This window comes from Gallinula chloropus (genome assembly GCF_964237585.1).
Source record: "Gallinula chloropus genome assembly, chromosome: 1".
Classification (NCBI taxonomy): domain Eukaryota; kingdom Metazoa; phylum Chordata; class Aves; order Gruiformes; family Rallidae; genus Gallinula; species Gallinula chloropus.
In genome coordinates this window covers 83,205,848-83,227,890 of record NC_140085.1, presented here as the reverse complement: position 1 = coordinate 83,227,890, position 22,043 = coordinate 83,205,848, and the positions used below count along the sequence as shown (strand labels likewise).

General features: G+C 40.6%; 1 protein-coding gene across 1 annotated transcript in view; it reads left to right on the top strand.

Annotated features, from left to right (window-relative positions):
- CAPRIN2 (caprin family member 2) overlaps positions 1–22,043 on the top strand; it is a 34,104-nt gene that overhangs the window by 4,709 nt on the left and 7,352 nt on the right. The window contains exons 3-14 of the mRNA XM_084262649.1: positions 104–190; positions 2,570–2,808; positions 4,130–4,212; positions 7,901–8,065; positions 8,532–8,575; positions 9,913–10,650; positions 15,552–15,683; positions 15,879–15,966; positions 17,755–17,810; positions 18,367–18,468; positions 20,494–20,604; positions 21,239–21,391. Coding sequence (XP_084118775.1) covers positions 104–190; positions 2,570–2,808; positions 4,130–4,212; positions 7,901–8,065; positions 8,532–8,575; positions 9,913–10,650; positions 15,552–15,683; positions 15,879–15,966; positions 17,755–17,810; positions 18,367–18,468; positions 20,494–20,604; positions 21,239–21,391 — 1,998 coding nt within the window. The remainder of the gene's footprint in view (positions 1–103; positions 191–2,569; positions 2,809–4,129; positions 4,213–7,900; positions 8,066–8,531; positions 8,576–9,912; positions 10,651–15,551; positions 15,684–15,878; positions 15,967–17,754; positions 17,811–18,366; positions 18,469–20,493; positions 20,605–21,238; positions 21,392–22,043) is intronic.

Below are 22,043 nucleotides of genomic sequence, written 5' to 3'. Positions count from 1 at the left end.
ATTACCCACTAAATGACTAGTTCTCAATGGATTTCAGTACAAGGGGATTGAGATGCAACCGATATCTTCTGATAAAAATGTATTTTATTTTTTTTCTTTGTAGGAGGCAGTAGAGAAATATGATGAAGTAGTACACAACTTGGAATTTGCCAAGGAGCTTCAGAAGACATTTTCAGGACTTAGCCAAGATGTAAGTATAAAATGTTCTTCCTGCTTTGTCAGGAGATAACTGTAAAGGTTGTGCTAACTTCATAATGGCTGTCCTTGTACACCAATATGTAGAATACTGGAAGTTTATCTTGGAACCTGGGGGGAAGTGTGCTGAATCAAACAATGCACTGTCTGAAATAGTGTGTAGAGCAGAGTAAATGTTGGCAGTTTTGTGTACTACAGACCTCTATGATATAGTTATTCACTGCATACCCCTGTAAGAACTTTTGCTTAACTAGTCATTTGAACTCATCTATGTTTGAGAACTTCAGTTTACTTAGGTTTGAAACTGCTAACTGTCTTGCTGGTAGCTCATATTTGAAGTAGGCTCATCTGCATAACTGCAGACCGGCAACCTTAGTCTGAGGACCAGTAGATTAAGGAGAACTGATCATTTGGTGCTTGTTAACCAGTTGAGTTTAGTTCTGATCACTTGATACACAAGCTGTAGATAAACTGCGTGGCCAGTTGTGGGAATCTGAATGACTGGAGCTGGAGCATGAGACTTGATGAGGGCCTGGAAGAATTGAGCTGCTTGGGCCTGGTGAAGTGAGGACTTGGAGGTGCAGTAGCCTTCAAATATCAAAGAGATTCCTGAACAGATGGAGCCAGGCTTTTCTGAGAGAGATGGTAGGGGAAGGAGTGATCACAAATTTATATAATAGGTTCCAAATAGATAGGAAGAAAATAGGCCCTGAGGATAACTGTGCACTTGAGTAAGCTGCCTAGAGAAGTAGTAAAATCCTTAGATGTTTTCAAGACCTGACTGCACAAAGCTCTATGCAGTCTGGTCCTGATTCACTGTATCCTTGTTTGGGAGGCTGGGCTAGATGATATCCCAAGATCTCTTCTGAACTGAATGTTTCCAGTGAGGGAAAGCACTGGGGCTAAATCACTTTGGTTTTGGTGAGAAGTACAGATCTCAATAAAATTTTATTGAAGCCTGAGGAGCTTGCCACTTACTGTTTTAGTTGTTGCTAATTATGGTAAGTCATGGATTTAGTGCTTTCAGGCCTTTTTCAGTGCTACATACATTATTTTTAGGTAAGTGGGTGTTTTATCTGTGGAGAAACTGTTCTCTTGGCTCAAGTAAACACTATCTTTATGAAAAGATCTGATCCAAGGTAATGTTTGGAATGCTAAACATGATTAGTCACTGCTCTGGCACAATTTCTCTGCTTCTTGCATAATGCCTGAGGACCAGTAAAATGCCTTGTCTGTGACTGGGACCCAAACAATTTTGATAGAGAGGATTTTCTTGTATATGTAGTAATTCCAGGTAATGCAGTAAATCTCTCTGAGCTAGAGAGCTGCTGCTATGTGAGCTGAGATTAAGAGCCTTTTCAGCAGTGTTGCTGCTCTGGGTTCTCTAAGTCATTGTATGTTGAACAGAAGAGTTACTGTGCTGAATGTCAACTTGGACTGCTTCATGTTGCAATCTCAGCAATGGAGTATTGTGACTTGATATGTCTTTCTATAGATGTGTTTAGTTATCCAGCACTAACTTCTCCCAGTTCATGTTTGATCTTGAATTTGCTATATCTAAAGGCTAATGCAGTTATTTTTCTCCCTGGTTCTACTAGTATGGATTCTACAGCCATTACCCCTTACTGGAACACCAAGTGGAATTCTGGCAACAACGTGCTTTATGTTTTTTTCCAGTGCATTCTAGAAAACTAATTTTTCATAGGTCTTGCAAAGAAAACACCAAAGGCATAGCCCCATATTGAGGCATTTTAAATTCTGCCGTTACCTGCATAGTTTCTGCTGCATAATTCTCTTGGTACATGAGAATTCTCACATGCTTGCAGCCTGTTCGTGTTCTGTGACTTGTTGCTTATTTTCAGTGCTTCAGTCTTCTGCTAACAGAACGATACAGCAGAATCCTACAACTCAGTATTTAAAAGTGAAAAGGCAGTGGTCTCACTAAGAAGTTTGAGACAACTTGTGTGTTACTAACTTCATATGATAAATATTGAGGGTCAGCTAAGTGTGGATTTGTGTGTTAGTATAAACTCTATCAATTCCTTATATTCAGTTTTGAAAGCTGTTACAATAAAACAACTAGCAGGCATAACCAGGATGTGACATAAAGTATGTGACAGTGAAGCTACCAGTATCCAGTTTGACTTAAAGCTAGATGGTGTTGAGCATTAGTAGATAAATGGGGAACTCTTCCAGAGGAAGATCTTGAAAGATCTTGGGTGTCCAAAGAGAATTGGATTAATTCTGTTATCTAACCAGAATTAATAGTTATTTTGATCAATTTAGGATCGTAAATACCAGAACTCGGTGTGTTTTATCTTAGAACCCTGCTTCTAAACCATTGTATTTGACTCTAATTCATGTATTGTAATAGCTGCTGAAAGCACAGAGGAAGGCTCAGCGAAGAGAGAGCCTACTGAAGCTTGAAGCGGAGAAGAAAAAATTGCGTACAATACTTCAAGTCCAGTATGTGTTGCAAAACTTCACTCAAGAGCATGTTCAGAAAGATTTCAAAGGTGGTGTGAATGGTGCAATATACTTGCCTTCTAAAGAACTAGACTACCTCATAAGATTTGCAAAACTGACATGTCCAGAAAGAAATGAGAACTTGAGGTAAGTTTGAAAATTATTTTCTAATTAATATGCTTCATTCATTACAGTAGATGTCCAGTGTTTGACACTGCAGTGTCTTGAAATATTATGTTTTGTGACACTAATTAAAATTCTATTCAGTACCCTTGCTTTGGTCTGAGACTAGGAAAGTAGCTGATTTGCTGTACTCTGAGCATCAAAGGAAAGCTGCAGTAATTACAGCCTCAGTTGTTGGAAGCTATGCACAAGCCCCATCATGTCTCCTTGTGGGGTTGAGGGTGGGGGAGAGTCTCATACCATTATGAACAGGGAGGCTGGTGATATGTTACTTCCCTGAGGTCTTGAAAGAAGTGCAGGAAACACAGCAGAACTCGGTCCGTGTTCCGTTCAGATGATCCAAATGTGCTGCTCTATTTCAAAGGTGGCAGGCTTGAGATGCTCTTGTTTTTATCTTCAATAGCTTTTAAAAATTTAAAGGTTTTGATACATTTGCACTAAGTCATATGTTTCAAAGTAACAGATTGTGAGCAGATTTAATGTATGTCAGTACTAACTTGGCATTATGTTTGTACTGTGACTCTTAATGTTTAGTGTGACAGCCTGTGTGCTTTCAAGATAGTGTAGTAAGGGTTGGATTTTAATATGGAAAAAGTAAAGTGCTAAGTTGAAACACTGTAGCTAGGAGTAATTATTTCCATATGCTAATATGACAGGTTCCTAAAACTTGTAATCAGTTGTCATCTGCTAAACTTGCCTAATATCTGCTCTTACATTAATGTCTAAAGAACAGCTAGTTATAAAAAGCCAGTATAAAACACACTTAAGTTTCTCACCACAGTGAAATAGCTTATTCTCATTGTAGTACACATGTACGAGAAGCATAATACTTTCCTTCAGGATATTAAATTTCATCATGGTGGACTCCAAATCCATTATCTGGAGGGGGTGGATCATGGACCTATGTCAAAGTTTCATAACTACCAGAATGGCAGGACTGTTGGTGGCTGTTCCTGCACGTGTGTATCCAATAAGCAACAGTTCTTTCCCTGCCTGGAAATCCTGCCTTGTAATGAATGCTAGCTGTATAGTCTTGTGGGATAGTGCTAGTCTCTTTAATAGGTCTTACATACCAATTAAGGAAGTTATATTTGCTAGATTAAGTAATGTAAAAACATAAAGATGAATCCCTTTCAGGCGTGGATAATGGGCTTAGGATTCCCTCTATACAGCCTTTATTTGGAAGGTTAAACCTTGGTCAGCCTCTTAAAAGGAAGGACATTGGGATACTGCAACACTTGATCTTGACTATAATTCTACCTCATAAAACTGTTGTGTATTTTAGTGTTGAAGACCAGATGGAACAATCCTCTCTTTACTTCTGGGACCTTTTAGAAGGAAGCGAGAAACCTGTGGTTGGAACAACATGTGAGTGTCTCCTAGAGAAATAACTTGGATATCTGAAATTTGCATGCTGTTTAAATATCTTGGAAAGAGTGAATACACATAGAAGGCTATCAAATTAAGCCTTTTTAAGTGCTGCATGTAACTTGGATATCCAAGGATGAACTGCTGTTTGTTTTAAGATCTGCTTTGTAAGTATATATTAAGTAGATTGATAGCAATACAGCATGCTGGTACCTTTTTTGAAGAATAATGATGGTAGTAATTTTAAAGCTGATGCATTGATACCTTGCAGAACCAGTGGTGGGAAGCACATAGTTGTGTGCAAATAAGTTAGATTGGGACACCATTCCTGGCTGCTAAATGCTTAGTTGATGAGTGTACTGATACATACTGAAACTCCATTGCCCCAGGCTTAAGGTCCCACAGCACTGAAAATTCTGACCTTGTAGGAACTCAGGCTTATACCTGTTGTCTGACTACAGTGCAGGATACAACACTAAGGGAGGATAGTCATTAATAATCATGCACAGCCTGGGTTTTTTTGACCTGTAACAAATGTCCTTACTTCTCAAGCACACCATAATCTGTGAAGGACCTACATATTTTCTTCTATCTGTGTCTTAGTTTCAAAAGCCCTGATCATAAGCCAACCTATGCTTTCTGTGTTCCTGTTCAGAATGTGCTTATGGGGAAGCTGCGTTTGAGTTGTAGTGTCTTTCCTATTGCAAACAGACCTCCCTTGTCTTGTTTGCTCCAGTCATATAATGGCTGTATGGCAGTAATCTTTCACTTGTTATTGACAATGCTGTTGAAACTGTTAGACCAGAACACTGATGTACCCTATCTAACTTCCACTTACAGATAGCTGAACTGACAAGTAAGTGTTAACTCTTCATACAGTTCTGGACAAAGTACAAGGTGGCCCTATATTATTACAGGCTGGTAATTTTTTAGCTTTGTATCTGTTGATGTGGATTGATAGTGGTACAGTTATCTTCGTTACAAATTTTTGTAGCCTTTGGGCTACCATCTAAACTTTTGTGTGACTACTTTACTTTATCACTACGTATTATGGCCCTCTAGTGCCAGTCTTGCATCCTTTTGTATGCAGAGCTAAACTTCAGATAAAGCTGGTGTGACTTCTTATTAGTATTCATTGCCTTGAAAGGCAATTTTATCTGTATCCAATTCTAGCTACTAGTGTTAATAGGGTGGTCACTAATAGGAGTGATCTTTCACTGAATATTCTGTCTTTTTACATGAAGGAAGAAACTGGACAGTGCTGCTCAGAATACAGTTATTTTTTTCTTCAATCATGTTAACATTGATTCTTTTCCAAAACTTCAGAGGATTAAATTCAGTCTGGAACAGTCTTGCTTTTTTCCCTACCTGCCTGCTTTTGCAGTTAGGATGGTCTCAAAGAAAAGCTGTGACTTGGAAGAGGGTCTTGCAGGGCAGCTCCATAGTGACTTTGTTTAGCTTTACTTCTGCTGCAGGCTGCACAACATGCTTTTAGTATCAGTGCTAGCTAGCTTACAGATGGTAAGCAAATCCCTTTCAAAGCATGTGAGAGACTGGGTGGCTCACTGTTTACCTTATGTGCATTTAAACACAGGCTGCAGTCTTACCCCTGGATAGCAGAGATGTTTGTAGCTGTAGTATGTAAAGCAGTTTAACAAATCATAGAATCATAGAATGGCATGGGTTGGAAGGGACCCCAAGGATCATATAGCTCCAACCCTCCTACCACAGGCAGGGACACCAACCTCCAGCCTGGATCTACACAAGGTTGCCCAGGGCCCCATCCAACCTGGCCTTGAACAACCCCAGGGACCGGGCATCCACCACCTCTCTGGGCAGCCTGTTTCAGCACCTCACCACACTCTCTGTAAAAAAAACTTCCCCCTAATATCTAATCTAAACCTTCCCTCATTTAGCTTCAATCCATTCCCCTTGTCCTGCCAGTGTCTACCCTCTTAAAAAGTTGATTCCCCTCCTGTTTGCATGTTCTCTTCAGCTACTGGAAGGCTGCAATGAGGTCCCCCCTGCAGCCTTCTCTTCTCCAGGCTGAACAAGTCCAGCTCCTCCAGCCTCTCTTTATAAGGGAGGTGCTCCAGCCCTCTGATCATCTTTGTGGCCTCCTCTGAACCCTCTCCAGCAGTTCTACATCTTTCTTGTATTGCTGGCCCCAGACCTGGACACAGGACTCCAGATGGGGCCTCATGAGGGCAGAGTAGAGAGGGACAATCACCTCCCTGTCCCTGCTGGCCACCCCTCTTCTGATGGAGCTCAGGATACCATTGGCCATGTGAGCTGCAAGAGCACACTGCTGGCTCATGTTAAGTTTCTCATCTACCAGAATCCCCAAGTCCTTCTCAGCAGGGCTACTCCCAAGGAGCTCTTCTCCCAGTCTGTATCTGTCTGGGATTCTTCCAGCCCAAGTGCAACACCTTACACTTTGCAATGTTGAACTTCATTAGGTTCATCCAGCCTCACCTTTCCAGCCTGTCAAGATCCCTCTGGACGGCTTCCTTTCCTTCTATTGTGTCAACCACACCACTCAGCCGTGCTGGCTGTCCCGGATCACCCGCTCATCCCTCATGTGCTTCATGTCATCCAGGAGGATCTGTTCCATGATCTTCCCAGGCACAGAGGTGAGGCTCCCTGGCCTGTAATTCCCTGGGTCTTCCTTGCTCCCTTTCTTATAAATGGGAGTGATGTGACCTTTTTTCCAGTCCCCAGGGACCTCTCCTGACAGCCACGACTTTTCAAATATGATGGAGAGCGGCTTGGCAACCACATCAGCAGCTCCTTCAGGAGCCTGGGATGCATGTCATCCGGCCCCATAGACTTGTAGACATTCAGCCTCATGAGGCAGACTCAGACTTGCTCTGCCCTTACAGTGGAGGGGGGGAGGATTTACCTCCTCAGTTCCCACCTAGAGGTCCAGGGATGCAAGGTTCTGGGACTTGTGACTTATGAAAATCCTGGCTGCCAGAGAAGACAGAGGCAAAGAACTCATTCAGTACCTCAGCCTTCTCCACACCAGTTGCAGCAAATTCTCCATTCTCATTTACCAAAGGGGGTATGCTCTCTTTGGCCTGTCTCTTCTGGCCAATGTACCTGTAAAATCCCTTCTTGTTTTTAAAATCCTTTGCCAAGTTCAGTTCCATCTGCACCTTGGCTTTCCTGATCCCATCTCTGCAAGTCTGAACAGCAACGCTGTATTCTTTCCAGGCAACACACCCTTGTTTCCAGAGCTTGTATTTGCCTTTCTTTTCCCTCAGTTTGGCCAGCAGGTGCTTGCCTAGCCATGCTGGTCTCCTGCCCTTCCTGCCTACTTTGTTATTCAGAGGGAGAGAGAGCTCCTGAGCTCTCAGAAAGGCATCCTTAAAGAGTAGCCAACTTTCCTCAACATTTCTTTCTCTAAGGGCCACCTCCCAGGAGATCTTGGCCAACAAGTCCTTAAACAGCCTGAAGTTTGCTCTCCTAAAGTTCAGGGTCCTGATGCCACTCTTTGCCACGCCCACATTCCTTGAGATCGCAAACTCAACGAGGGCTTCCATTTACTAAAATGTTTTATAGCTATAACTTGATAAGATGTGAGGCTTGAAGTTGCAGTCTAAGGATCTGTAAGGACTAATCAGTAATCTGAATCCCCTTAACTTCAAATTTTCACATCTTAACTTTGTCAATTTTTACTCTTCAGATAAACACATGAAGGACCTGTTATCCAAACTTCTAGACTCTGGCTATTTTGAAAGTATTCCAGCTCCTCGCACCATTGTGCCAGTAAAAGAAGTGGAAGAAGTAATAAACAGAAAACCTGAGAGACCAAGACAGCTGTCAAAAGGAGAGTCTATCAAAGAACCAGGTGCAATATTACAGGGTTTAATTTCTGTACTGTAATGTTGGGATAAACTTTAACTGAGCATTGACTCTGCATTATCTTGATGTTAAATATAATTGTGCTGTAGCTTACTTGCAATGTAGCAACTAAAATGGCTTGCAGCCATAGTCTTCCATCTACCTGTAATCCTAACTTTAGTAATAGGATGTGTTTGCCTTCTGAGCAAGTCTCCGTGTTGAAGATGTGAGAGTTGGTGTAGCAAATGTTACATACTACACTAATCAAATTATGGATACTACATAATATTTCTTGCTTAACTCTTAAATCAGGAAATAAAACCTTGTTAAAAATAGTATTTTGAATGACAAGCTGAGCTTTCAAAATGTCTGGCTTAGCAATTGGCACTACTATTTAAATAGAATTAAATACTTGCTACTGTTTGGTCTGCATTTCTGCATTTGATCAGTTGAAACAAACATCCTTTCTCTAGAATCCATTATGGAGCTTATGAAGTCTGAAATACAGCCACAGGAGGTAAGATACTCCACTGCTAATTGCTTTTGCTTAGTATTGTGACTTATCAGAAACATAACTGCACTTCTGTAGCCCTTTTTAATCTTCCAGGGAGTCTGAACAGCAGCTTAAGTGTTGCTTTATGTAGGAAGTGTTAATGCATTTCTATTTCTAACCCCAAGTTATGGCTTCATTGGGGTATTTTGGGATAAATGGGGCAGCATTATATGAAGAAGTATAGTACTTCCACTCTGGCACTTTCCTGAATGAACAAACCAAAGCATCAGCCTTTTGAGTGAAACACACTGATCTTGTAGCCTATGGGACAGGCAAAATACACATCTGCTGAAGCTGACTGAAAGCTAAGATCATTGCAGTAGTCTCAATACTGGTGGGGTTGAGAATGATGGAGGCTTTTGATTTGTCAGAAGTAGGGATTCTGAGATGTGTGTGCACAAGAGTGTAGATGTTTTTCAGTAGCCTTTCAGATTCCCGAATTAAGAATTCAAGCTTCAAAAAGTAATATTGTAAAAATGGTTAGACTTGGTTCAAAAGGTAGGGAGGCGTGTTAAGTTGAAAATACTGTTTTTTAAAACACTAAATCCTGATTTCCAGGTATCCCACTAGATGGTGTACTCTAGAACAAGTTTTTGTAACCTACTGGTAATTGTTACTTGACTCTAAAGCATTTCTGTTGACTTGTCAGGAAAAATCTCAGCCAGTGAGTCTTGTACGTTCTTCACTTAATATATTAATTCCTGTTTATGACAAAACAATAATTTAGGAGAACTTCAGGATATCTCTTTTGAACTCTCAAACATACAGTAAACACAGCCTGGAGTTGTAGAGGTCCAGTGGTACTAAATCTGATAATCTGGTGACTGTAATGTTTGAACTCGAAGAATGAGGGATATACTTGGGTATTGGGCCAGTGATTTTGGGGGGGAAAGGTGCTGCTATGCTTAGCAGAATATTTCCTAATATAGTACCATAGAGCATTTCAGATGCTTAGGAGAAGAGCTGCCTTTATAAAAATCACTACTGAACTTGATATTGTCACTGCCTAAGAATGTCAGTTAACACTGAGGATAAGGAAAATGGATTCACTCAGCTCAAGTATGTTTCACTTGTGCTGTTCAGGACTTTAATGCTTCTGCAGCATGCCAATTACAGTTAGTCTGCAATGCTGTAGGATAAAGCCATGGCTGTCCACATAGCTTCTATGGCTAGAGCTTAAATTGCCTAGATACTACTTTTAATCAGAATTTTTCAGTAGCTGGGTGACTTAACTTAACTGACCTGAACTGTGGTAGCAGAATGTTTTCTTGGGAGCCATTAAGTTTCTTTGGTCTATGTAGTTTCTCAACAGGCGTTATTTGCCTGAAGCAGAATACTCTGTCAAGAAGACGGAAGAGCCCAAATCTTGGGAAGCTGAGTGTGCTAGAAAGCAAGACCCTCCAAAATCCTGGGAAATGCTTGTTGATATTGAAGAGCAGAAGCAAAAACAAGAGACTCTAAAGCCTTGGGAAGCTCGTGTTAGGCAGCAAGAACAAAAAAGACCAGATTCTCCAAAGCCTTGGGAAGCTCATATTAAAGAAGAGGAGCAGAAGCGTGAGTCTAAAAAGCCCTGGGAGGCTTATGTTGAGGAGGAAGAGCAGAAGAAGCAAGAAGCCCCAAAGGCCTGGGTAGCACGTGTTCAAGAGGAGCAGGAGTCTCCCAGGCATTGGGCAGCAAAAGTTAGGGAAGAGCAGGAACAGAAAAAGCAGGAGCCCCCAAAACCTTGGGTAACCAAAGTTAAGGAAGAACCAGAACAAAAGCAGGTATCTCCAAAACCAGAGCCTGTGAAATCATGGGAAGTGCCTCTTAGGGAAGAGCCAGAGAAAAAGAAGCAGGAGCCTGTGAAGGCTTGGGCTGCACATGTTAGGGAGGAGCCAGAACAAAAGAAGCAGGAGACTCGAGAGGCTTGGGAAAAAGCTGACAGGCAGCAGCAAGTGTCATCACAGCAGTTACAGAACCCTCGCAAGTCCTGGGGAGCTGCAAGTGTTGGGCCAAAGGAGCAGATGGGGCCAAAGAAGTTTGATATGGAACCCAAAGAAGTGAGTTGGTATATGTAGTATTATCTGTCATAAGCTTTTCACACTAGTGTATTGGACCAAATCTACCTATTAGCAGAAGCTTTTTAAAGTGTGTTTTGTAGGCCTGTATTAAGGCTCCTATTTCTTTCTTGGGGCAATTAAACACTATATGTGAATAGCAAGATGGTCTGCTTTGCTGTTTATGTCAACACAGTATTGCTGTGTTTGAGCCTTGAATAACTGTTTTATATGTAAGACAGAAGAATTAACTTGGTTCATCCCCAGCTATTGCCTCTGTCCACTGTTATCCGTGCAAAGCAGGTATGACTCATCCAGGGATCAAATACTTTGTCTGTGGCTGCATGCAAATAGCACTTCAGTATTTTTTTAGGCTTTTGATTAAAACAGCTGCTGATTCAAGAGAGATCTAACATCTAGATCAAGCAATGCAAACTGTACAGGGGCTTAAATATGTATTTCCAGATGAATGAGTAAGCCATACCGCTGTTCTAGAGAGTGTAACTATAGCATAGTTATAGAAATGTAAAATGGAAGCTTAATGCTGAGCGGGCTTCTAGCTGCTGGTTATTTTACCTTTCACCTGTAGTTGGATCGTAACAATTCTGATACTGTGAGAATAGGTAAGATGGTAGGCAAAGCAGCATTCCTGTATGTTACTGAAATCTATTAATTTAGAGTTAGGGTTTAGAAAGATAGCATGGGGAATTAAGCACTTTTGTCAATGTTAGCCCTACTACATAGTTCTACTGGAAAGCAGAAATCAATTAATTCCATATTACAGCAAACGATTAAGCTTAAATGTTGTCAATAATCTTGGTGTAACTGCAAAATTTTTGTGCCTAGAAGCGGGAGCGCAAACAGAAGGCTGAACATGAAAATAAAAGAGTAGGTAACATGAAGCACTGGGTAACAAAATGGGAGTAAGGTGTTTCAACTTGATCTGTCTTTACGCTCAAGCTGAGTAGAGTCTTGTGTCGGCTGGTGGTGGTACAAGTACAAAACCTGGTTGCCTCACACTAAGTACCCCTGAGCACAAGTTGGTGGTGTGTACCCATTACTGTAACTGAAATGTCTATATCATATTGGAATAGTCTTAAGCACTCTAAGATGTCCTGGAATATCTGGTGTCAGATTAACTTGAAACTTAATTGCAAGATGCTTTCTAATGAGATGGGGCTCTTATTTTTGTACAGAATGGAAGGATTGATAGCTTAAGTGGTAGGCAAACTTTGTGGTAAGGAGAAAGGAGGGTCTTCAGTCAGTTGGAGAGATTTGCAAGTTGCATAGAAATTTTCATAGTAATGTGCAGGTGTGCAAGTCAGCCAAACTAAATTGAATGTTGGAATGTAAGGTTGTTTGATCTGAATTAAATAAAGAAAGCATATTTTAAAAGTAATCTTTGATTTACATAGACTGTAGTGAAACAATGACTATGTTTTTTGCTTAGTAGCTGTTAACAAATCCTAATATCAAAAGTATATTAAATGAGTGAATAACTGTACTCTCAACCTACCTAGTTTTCATAACCACATACAAATATATCTTAATTTGACTTGAGGTGCATATAAAGAGCAATTTAAATATTTCAGACCTTTTGGATAATGAAACTTGTCTTTGTTTATATAAAGGAAGAAGAGGCAATGCAGTGTTTGTCCTGGTTTTGGCAGGACAGTGCTATAGCTGGATCCACTTAATTTCCTGGAGAGAACCTATAAATCTTGTGTGGAAATCTAGGCATGGTAGAAAAGACCTATGTAACTGCTGCTGTTTTCTGGAGCTAAAACTAACCTTTATTCCCTAAACTAAGTGTTAGAGCTCTAATGCATCTTGCTTGATTTCAAGATCTTAAAATATGTACCGTAAGACCTAAGAGGTTGGCCATAAGGTGGCAGGATGAGTTGATGTGCAGGCCTGTTAAATTGTTTAAAAGTTTGTGCAACCTGTGGGTTAGCGAAGTTGATTAGAGCTAAATAAGTGGTCTGTTATGTGAAAGCAAAACAGTTTGGCTTTTGCTGTCATCCAGTGCCATTTAATTTACACCTGCTGTGAATGTTGCTCTGAGTTGAAAGCAAATGTTAATTTTTATAGCTGTGTAGTACAGCTGGTGATCGTAGGTTACAACTTTGGTATCACTGTTCCAGCTTGTCTAGTGCTCCACAGTTAAACCTGCAGAGGAATTTAGGTCTTGTATCATAGGATGGAGTTTTACTAGTATATGAGGCAGTTGAAATGTATGCTAGTGTTACAAGTAGGTAAAACCGTCTCTAAGCTTTAAATGGAATACCTAGTATGTTGGCACTTTGACTAGTAAAATTTGAAGTTGTCAGCATGTCCTTATTGGTTTACTTGCAGTGGTTTAACAGGCCCTGAAACAAAGTCTAGGTTTTTCAGCTCCCCTTTTAGTCAGTTTTCTGGATATGTTAAAATAGTTTTTGTTGAATGTGTAAGTTGTGTTGAAGTTAGGTTTCAGAAACACTGTCATGGCAAATTAGACTAAACTTATCAGTGCTGTGTAAAACTAATCTGAACACTGCTGAATCACAGCAGCATTAGTGTTAAGTGATGGCAGCATGTGAGTGATGGCCTGACAAGTTGGTTAGAGCAAAATCTGCTACCAGCTTGTAATAACTTTCAGAAACAGTATGTAACTGTAAACTAGAAGGAAAACTGGGGTTCAAACCATCAGAAGGATGTAATGTACCTGTTCTTTTTCAAAGCATTGCTTTTATAAAGGTATAACACCTGAAGTACTTAACTTTCTGATGCTTTTTCATGTATGCTCAGTATTGCATTTAGAACATTCTAGTTCTGAACACCTAAGGACCAGCAAAACAGCAAGTCAATTCACTAAAGCTACTTCTGCTGGTGTATTTTAATATAGGCAGGAACTAGAACATAACTTCTGCAGAATGGAGAGTCTCCTTTGTTTCAATCCTGGCTTAAAGCCGGAATGACACATATGTAACCCTATGTGCTTGCTCTTCTACTTGAAGAAAGCTACCAGCATAATGCAGAGTATGGGCTGGGGAAGGAGACTCAAACTGTAAAAGCATACAGAAATCTATCATCTTTGCAGCCACAAGTGAAACACAACAGTCTTTTGCTTCTGTGGTCTTGGGGCTGTTTTTATTTGTTTGTGTTGAATGTATGAGTCTTAACTTATGTAGGTAGAGGACAATTGTAATTGCTTTAGACCCTGCTAAATTAGACCTGGTTAGGTGACTTAAGGGGAAAAGCTTCTGTTACCCTTTTGCCAACATGCAGAACTAGTTTGATAGCGTATGTGTGTCTTAAACTGTGGTGAGGAGGAAGAGGCTAATAAAAGCATGAACCAGTTTGAGTCATAATGAATTTACCGAGTGTTTTAGTAATGAATTTAGCAAGTGTTTTAGGATTAAGTCTGCTGGTAGTAAGGGCTCACAGTGATGGACAGGAAAATTCAGATCCCTACTAACCTAACTTATTAACTGTGAGATTTAACTAAAACAGATTTAACTTTATTCAACCATGTTTTTTCCCCCATACTTAAATCTTTAATAGTTTTAGTTCCTCTTCATTATTGGAACCTATACACAATATAAACCTGCATAGTCAGTAGTTAAAGGTAATGCTTGTGCATCAGAAATTCTAATTAAGCTAGAGTAGTACAAAGGTGCACTCTTCTAGCTCTAGAATAAAGTAAAACTTATCACAGCTCAATAAGTAGCTGTTGTGTGGGCTGTGATTCAGAGTCCTCCAGAGTTAATGATGTGCATGGATTAGGCTTTGAAGCCCACTAAACCCAGCAAGCTTCTTCCTGTGCATGCTATTGGAATTTCTGCAAATGCTAGTGAATTGTATCAGATAACTGTTGAAGTGGAAATGCAAGAGTATATTTGGGCCTGTTGCCCTAAAACTGGACAAAAAGACTGTTTTGAATTTAATGTGACAAATGTAATGACATACATACTCTTCTACCATATAGTCTAATGACTTTACACAAATATTCAATTATGCTACTACTATAAAGTGTATTGAAGGAATAACCTATTAAAGAGACGGATGTTTGCACTGTAGGAAAGTAAAAGCTTTCACATGTTCCTGTGTGTCTCAACATTTGGGCCAGTTGAAGTAATGTAGCTACTTAAATGTCCTCAGATTTGCCCCTGTCTAGCTGCACAAACATAAGAACAGCAAAGCTCTAGAATCACTAAAAATTGTGGGTTTAAAATACTTGGATGTTACATTTCACTCTACAGTGAGAACAAGTTGTGATGAGCTGTTAAGGGACCATCTGAAACAATCAGGGAGTAATAAGGCCCTGCAGAAATCCTTGTCTAGCTACAAAGTTAGGCTCCCATGTGGCAGCACAGGTATATTTTTCATGCCAAACTGAAAAGTTTAATCTACTATTTGCTACGGGAGCTGGTACACTGAGAGGATCTGGCCTGTTAGTGGAAGGACTTTGGTCTAATACTGAGTAACCTGCCTACACTATATCTCAAGTGCAGTTTCTTCAGAATGTATGGAAATGCCATCCTAAAAGCATCTGTACTTACTGGGAGGAAGTATGTTTAAAAACCTTCAGTGGTGCAGCTTTGATAGCTTTTTAAGCTTGTTCTGGCCTTTAACTTAAATGAGGCACATCTAATAAAATTCACGTTTTACACTAAATACAGGCAACTTACTGTCTTCTGTGTGTTTTACTGTAAGAAACTGAAGTGAATTCTCTGGCTTAACTAGATGTAGCAACAGTAAGCTGACTTTTCTAATGATGTGAAAACTGATATTTCCTAAATCAAGCAACAGCATAGAATTCCTTGGCCCATGGTGTCTGATCTATAAGTTGCTCTGGAATTACAGTGAATAAGGCAGCTTGTCTTGCTTCTGGTATTAGATATAATATCTTTCTTCCTTATTAGGTGCCTAAAGCTGTACATCAGCCAGCTGCTGAATTTTGCTCTACTTCAACTCTTCCAAAGGATCCAGTATTGAGAAGGGAAAAACTTCAGGATCTGATGACTCAGATACAAGGGACTTGCAACTTCATGCAGGTATGGTTTTCTCTGCTGTTGTAGCACAAAATGACAATTCCTACTGAATTAGGGTAAACAGTGCTGATAGTGCATGTTTGCATGGAATGAGTGAATCTAGCATTAATTAGCTAACAGCAGCTTATCAGATGAGAATTTAATTTGTACTGAATTTAATTTTTCTCCCAACTGATGATCACTTTTCTTTTTCAAAAGGAGTCCGTTCTGGATTTTGATAAAGCTTCACCAAGTGCCATTGGTTCATCCCAACCACCTTCAGTTACTCCAGCAAGTAGTCCTGTAGGTAGGTAATACTGTAAATTGTATGTCAGCTTTTGCAAGCACTGGCAAGGCTAGCTTGGGCTGTAGATAAGTAGGCATGGTGAAGACAGCTTGTCTAATTATAGAGAACATCAAGGTATTTACCTGCTTATGCTTCCTGATGAGGGGCAGTGAAGGGACAGGTGCTCATCACTCTCTGGTGAACAGTCATAGAACCTAAGGGAACAGTACAGAGCTGAGACGGGGAGGTTTGGGTTGGATGTTAAGAAGAGACTCTTCACTGAGAGGATGTTTGGGTGCTGGAACAGGCTCCTCAGGGAAGTGGTCACAACACCAAGATTGAGTTCCAGAAGCATCTGGATGACATGGTCACATGCTCTGACTTGGCTGAGCCTGTACAGAGCCAGGAGTTGGAATTGATGATCCTTATGGGTCTCTTCCAACTCGGTATATTCTATGAATGGTATACTATGACAGGAAGGCTCTACAAGGGGACCTGGACAGGTTGGATCAATGGTCTGAGGCCAACTGTAACAAGGTTCAACAGGGCTAAGTACCAGGTTTTGCAACAATCCCAGGCAGTGATACAGCCTTGGGGAAGAGTGGTTGGAAAACTGCCTGGTGGAAAAGGACCTAGGGTTGCTGTTTGACTGCTGGCTGAACATGAGCCAGCAGTGTGGCCAGGTGGCCCAGAAGGCCAACAGCATCCTGGCCTGTGTCAGAGCTGATGTGGCCAGGAGGACTGGGGAAGTGGTAGTGCTCCTGTAGTTGACACTGGTGAGGATGCACCTCAAGTATGCTGTTCAGTTGTGGGCACTTCAACACAAGACATTGAGGTGCTGGAGTATATCTAAAGAATGGTAATAAAGCAGGTGAAGGGTCTAGAGCACAAGTGCTGTGAAGAGCACCTGAGGGAACTGGTGTATAGCCTGGAGAAAAGGAAGCTGAGGGCAGACCTCCTCACTCTTCACAACTATCTGAAGGGAACAAGAAGTGATATGACTCCCAGGTAACAAGTTATGGGTCAACAAGAAATGGCCTGAAGCTGTGCTGGGGATGTTTAGATTGGATATTAGGAAAATTTCTTCACTGAAAGGGTTGTCAATCACTGGAACAGGCTGTCTGGGGAAGTGTTTGAATCACCACCCCTGGACGTATTTAAGTGATGGTGTGAATGTGGTGCTTAGGGACATAGTTTAGTGACAGAGTTGGCAGCACTGAGTCAACAGTTGGACTTCATGATCTTAAAGGTCTTTTTCTGACCTAAACAATTTTATGATTCTATGACTTGTTGCTGGAGGTGGCTTAAGTTGGTACACCTGCCTGGAACTGGAATGCATGTGTGGTCACTGACTGGCATGTGCATCTAAAACCAGCTGCAGAACTGATATGCTATATCTGTGTAACAAACTTGTGTAGATGAGGTATATAGACAGAAGCTGTGAGCTCGGGATAAAGGGCAGTTAGCCAGCTACACTTAAACTGGAACATTCTACAATGGGCCATGTTAAGAAACTGTTTGTGTGGCTCTTGAGTTGTAAACCACAATTACCCAGACAGGTGGGTATCTCTGTGGTAGAAGTATTTTTATCACTGAGTGCCTGTCCTTTCACAAAAACAAAGTGAGGTTTTTAACTGGCTGTAGTTTACTGATGCTAAGTCCTAAGTATAGGTATCTGAATATGGTGTGTACTCTAAAAATAGTGTGCATCTTCATACACCAAATGTCTTCAAAAAGTAAGAACAGCATAGTAAAACTATACACGGTGTTTGCACTTAAAATTAAATACTGCTTAATATTTTTTTACAGCTTCAAAAGAACAGAAACTGCCAAGTCAGAGTGACTTTCTTCAACAGCCACTTCAAGTAAGTTGAAGTTAAGACTGCTCTGAAGACAGAGCTGTAGCTGTGACATGATACAGAAGTTAACTAGAATAGACTTAGTACTTTAATTGCTTTTTTGTCAGTTTTCTAACAAATTTCACATAACTTAATAGCTTCTGAGTCTAAGATCACTCAGATGCTGACAACAGATGTTTGAAGTTTCTTTAAAAAACTGTTGCAGACATGCTAAAATAGTTTGAATATTTAACCCATGACTTCAAGTATAGCTGATAGCTGTGTACTGGAGGTGTCTTCATCTGAGGTCCTCGCTTGTGCCAAAGATGAGTGTGTCAAGCTTTGGCAGACATGGTTAAGTGAACATTAAGTTCACCATGTATGCATGTCTTGTGACTTTTGGCTTTAAAATATGTTCCCTTGCCACTAACATGAATTCCTAAGAAACTTTGCCTAACTGGTCAAAGTACTTCAGCTCCTGTCTCGTTCAGAGGCTTACTTGGATATGCCTGAAGTGAGTTTCAGCAAAACCAAGCATTTAAGATAGTATTTCAAAACCTTACCTGTTTCCTCTTCTTGCAAGGCTGCTACTTCATCTGTGACACTGCATGGGTCAAATACTTCCCTGGCATCTGCTGATCAGAATCTTTCTGGCTCTGAAACTGAAGACTTGGTGACACCACAGGTATATCCCCAGGGGTTCACTGGCATTCAAAGATCTGTTTGATAGCCAACCCTAAGAGAAAGCTGTGGTGGGGTCTCTTGAGCTCTCTTGAGCAGCATACAGGGGAAGGATGCAGGTAACAGCAATAGTATAGCCTGCATCCTGGAATATTTAAGATGGTTGAATGAGTCTTTCTAGTGCTGCATGATTTCAGAGTGAAGTCTGCCTCATGAAGTGGGAAGGGTGTAGAACAAAAAATGCTGTCTAAAAAGTATGGCACATGTTCTTGTGGGAACACTGGAGCAGTATAAGTATTTGCTTTGGTTACAGTATAGATACTCCCTCTAATGACAACATAGAGGATACATAATGGATATTGTCATGAAATAGCAGACTTCTATGAGCTGAAGACCAAGTCATGTTTTCTTAAGCATAACTGAAAAAATAATAGGAGTCTGACTTCCTGATATTCAGCTAAGACCTCAAACTCTGCTTTAACTGTATTTATGTGCAGTTAAATCTTCAGCTAGTATTCAGAAGTGGTTTAGAGCTGAAAGTAGTGTTTCAGTTTATGCAGATCACTTAAAGATTTCTTGCCAAGTGTTATGTTCAGAAACACAGCTGGGTCTTACCTATGGGACTCTAATACAGTGTGTATTGAGGAAATGTTCATGCTTTGTAAGTGTGTTTTGCTGATATATGTGCTATCAGTATATTGTGTATGATGCATTTACTCTGATCTCGAATATATGGTACAGCTGAATATGTCTTAACAGGGATGTTTTAGTCTTGCTGCCTCTTGAATTAGTAGTTTTGGCCTGGTTCTTGACACCTTCTCATTTATGTAATGTTGTAAGACTTCTTGTGCTGACAAAGATTATAGTCTTGAGGTTTGATATACATCCAGAAGACTTGCACTGTGCTGTAATGCAGAACACAATTTAGTAGAATGCTCTGTTTTGCATGCTTTGTGTGGAATTAGGGTTGGTTGTGCCCAGGATTTCTCTAGTCCCTTAGGTTTGAAGTGTGGTGTCTTTCTCTTCCAGTCCTGCTTCTCATGTGAAGCAGGAGGTAAGCTTTGTGTGGTCTCAGTACAACCAAGAAATACTCCATGGTAACTGCACTCTTCTAATATGCAAGTGATGCACCTGTGGTGGTATACATGGTGAGAATAGGACTGGCAGCCTTTAGCCCTAGGCTTTATAAGTATAAGCAACTGTTGTTTAACCCAGTTGACAGTTAAAACAACTACACAGTGGTCTGCTCACTCCCTTCCTCCCAGTGGGGTGGGGGAGAGAATTGAAAAGGTAACTCATGGGTCCACCTGGAGTCAATGGTCAGCAAGACCCCAAGCTGCCCTGTCTCCTGCCCCACCCCCAGCTATACACTCAGAATGACATCATGGTAGGGAATATCCCTTTGACCAATTAGGTCAGCTGTCCTGGCTGTGTCCCTTTCCAGCTTCTTGGTCACCTTTGCTGCCTTGGTGGGGCAGTGAGAGAAGCTGGCAAATCCTTGACTGCTTAACTACTAAAACACAAGTTACCAACACTGTTCTCATCCTAAATCCAAAACCCAGCACTGTACCAGCTGCTGTGAAGAAAATTAACTCTCTCTCTGTCAAAGCTTGTCCAGTCTCTTAAATGTAGCAAAACAAGTGAGCTAACTATCAAACATGTAGAAGCAAACCAAAGTTTGGTTCTGAAGCCTTGTTTGACACCTTACTAAAAGTTTAACATCAGATATGTCTTTCTGTTTAATTCAGTGAAGTGGGTGGGTGTCAGATTTCATTGTAGCTGCTTGAACTAATTCAGTTCTTGAAATTACTGGACTTTGTAGGCCTGTTATGTAAGAAGGGTGATCTAAGTCTGAATCTCTAAAGTGAATTCTTGAAGCTTTTGATTAGGATTACTATTTAGTACACTTAGTTTAGACTTAATACTTGTCAAGGTCTTTTAAAATCACTTATTTTAATTGTAGACTGGTAGTTCGTAGAAGTTTTTCTACAGTAGTTGTAATAGCAGGTACATGTATGGCTGCTTCTAGGCATCAGCATCACTTTCTCAAGAGACTGAGAAATATGCTTCCCAGCCACTGTATCAGAAAAGTTCACGTATTTCTGAGCCACTGATACCTAAGAAGATTGAAATTGCCCAGGTGAGCTATCACAAATATTGGTAAGGTAAATGTATGGGTTGCTGAAATGCATCTAGAGCCTCACATTCCGTTTGACTTCCGATTCCTATAAAAATTGTTATTCTAAATCAACACTTTATTTTATCATCTGCACAGATGAAACTTAATGCTGGTTAATGCTTTGTCTGAACAACTGAGCATTATTTCGAAGCTGGAATGTAATTAAGTTGGGAGGGGGAAAAAAAATCAATTCCCCTAAACTTCCTGACTTGTTTTGGAGAAGTCACTTTTAATATCAGCCAGAGAATCATCTTCCAATAAATGGAACAGAAGGCTTTGTGTTCCCTTCATGGGGGGAGGGGGGGAACCCTAATGTCTCTTTATTGTGAAATTATTACAGTGAGTGGTATGTATAGTAGCTCATATGAACATTTCACTTAATCAGCAGAGACTGCAATAGAAGTACTGTTTGCTGAGAATGCACAGCAAGATTTTAAATTGTAAGCAAAAGCTATTTTGTAGCTCTACTATGTCCAAATGTCATCCTGTAGAAACTGCTGACTTCTGTCAGTCTAGGCTTTAGAACAAATTAACTGCTTCTGTTACTGCCTGATAACTATCAAGTGACCTTTCATCACATTTGTTCTTCCCTCAGGCAACTGTTCCCCTCCCAAGTGAGCCACAGTCACCATTACCTACTTCGAGCACCTCCATGTCACCAGTGCCATCAGCACAAAGCTTTCAGTCTGCTCCAGCAACTAGCAGCTCTGTTACAATAACAGCAGCGCCCTTTCAGGCTATGCAGACTGTAAGTATGCTACTTGACGTCACAGAAGAACTGACAATGCTCATAACTTAGTCCTAATACTGGGGAACTGTCTCCCCTTGATATAGTACAGAACTTCATTTTGATGTTTTAATGTTACAAACCTAGATTAGAATTCCACTTTTTCCAGTGCTTTCAGAACTTAAACCAGATCATCTCAGGATAGAGATCCTGACTTGGCTCTGCATAGTCCCAGAATCTAATACTGGAACCTCAAGGAACTAAGAGGGAGAAGCCAGACCCAAAATATAGTCGTACCCCAAGATTAAGTTGATTCTAGCTAAACTGTCCTTATCAAATAATAAAAACTGTAGAGGAGAGAAGGAATCCTGAAGTGAATAGCTGTTCAAACTAAAAGCCTGCTGTAGCCAGAACCTGTCTTGCTGCTCTTTAAACGGCTTTAGTGAGATAAAACTTAGTCCAGTGGAATCATAAAGAAATGTGTCCTTGATAGAGATGTAGCACTCTATCCTATGTTGTTAATATAGATGTCTAGTCCACATACTGAGGAGTGTTTCTTGCAGATAAATATTTTTTCAGGCCATTACCTCATTACTAATCTTTAACACAACTAACATTGCTACTGTCATGTAATTTGCAGTGCAAGCTTAGAGGGACTCAGCAAGTGTCTTCA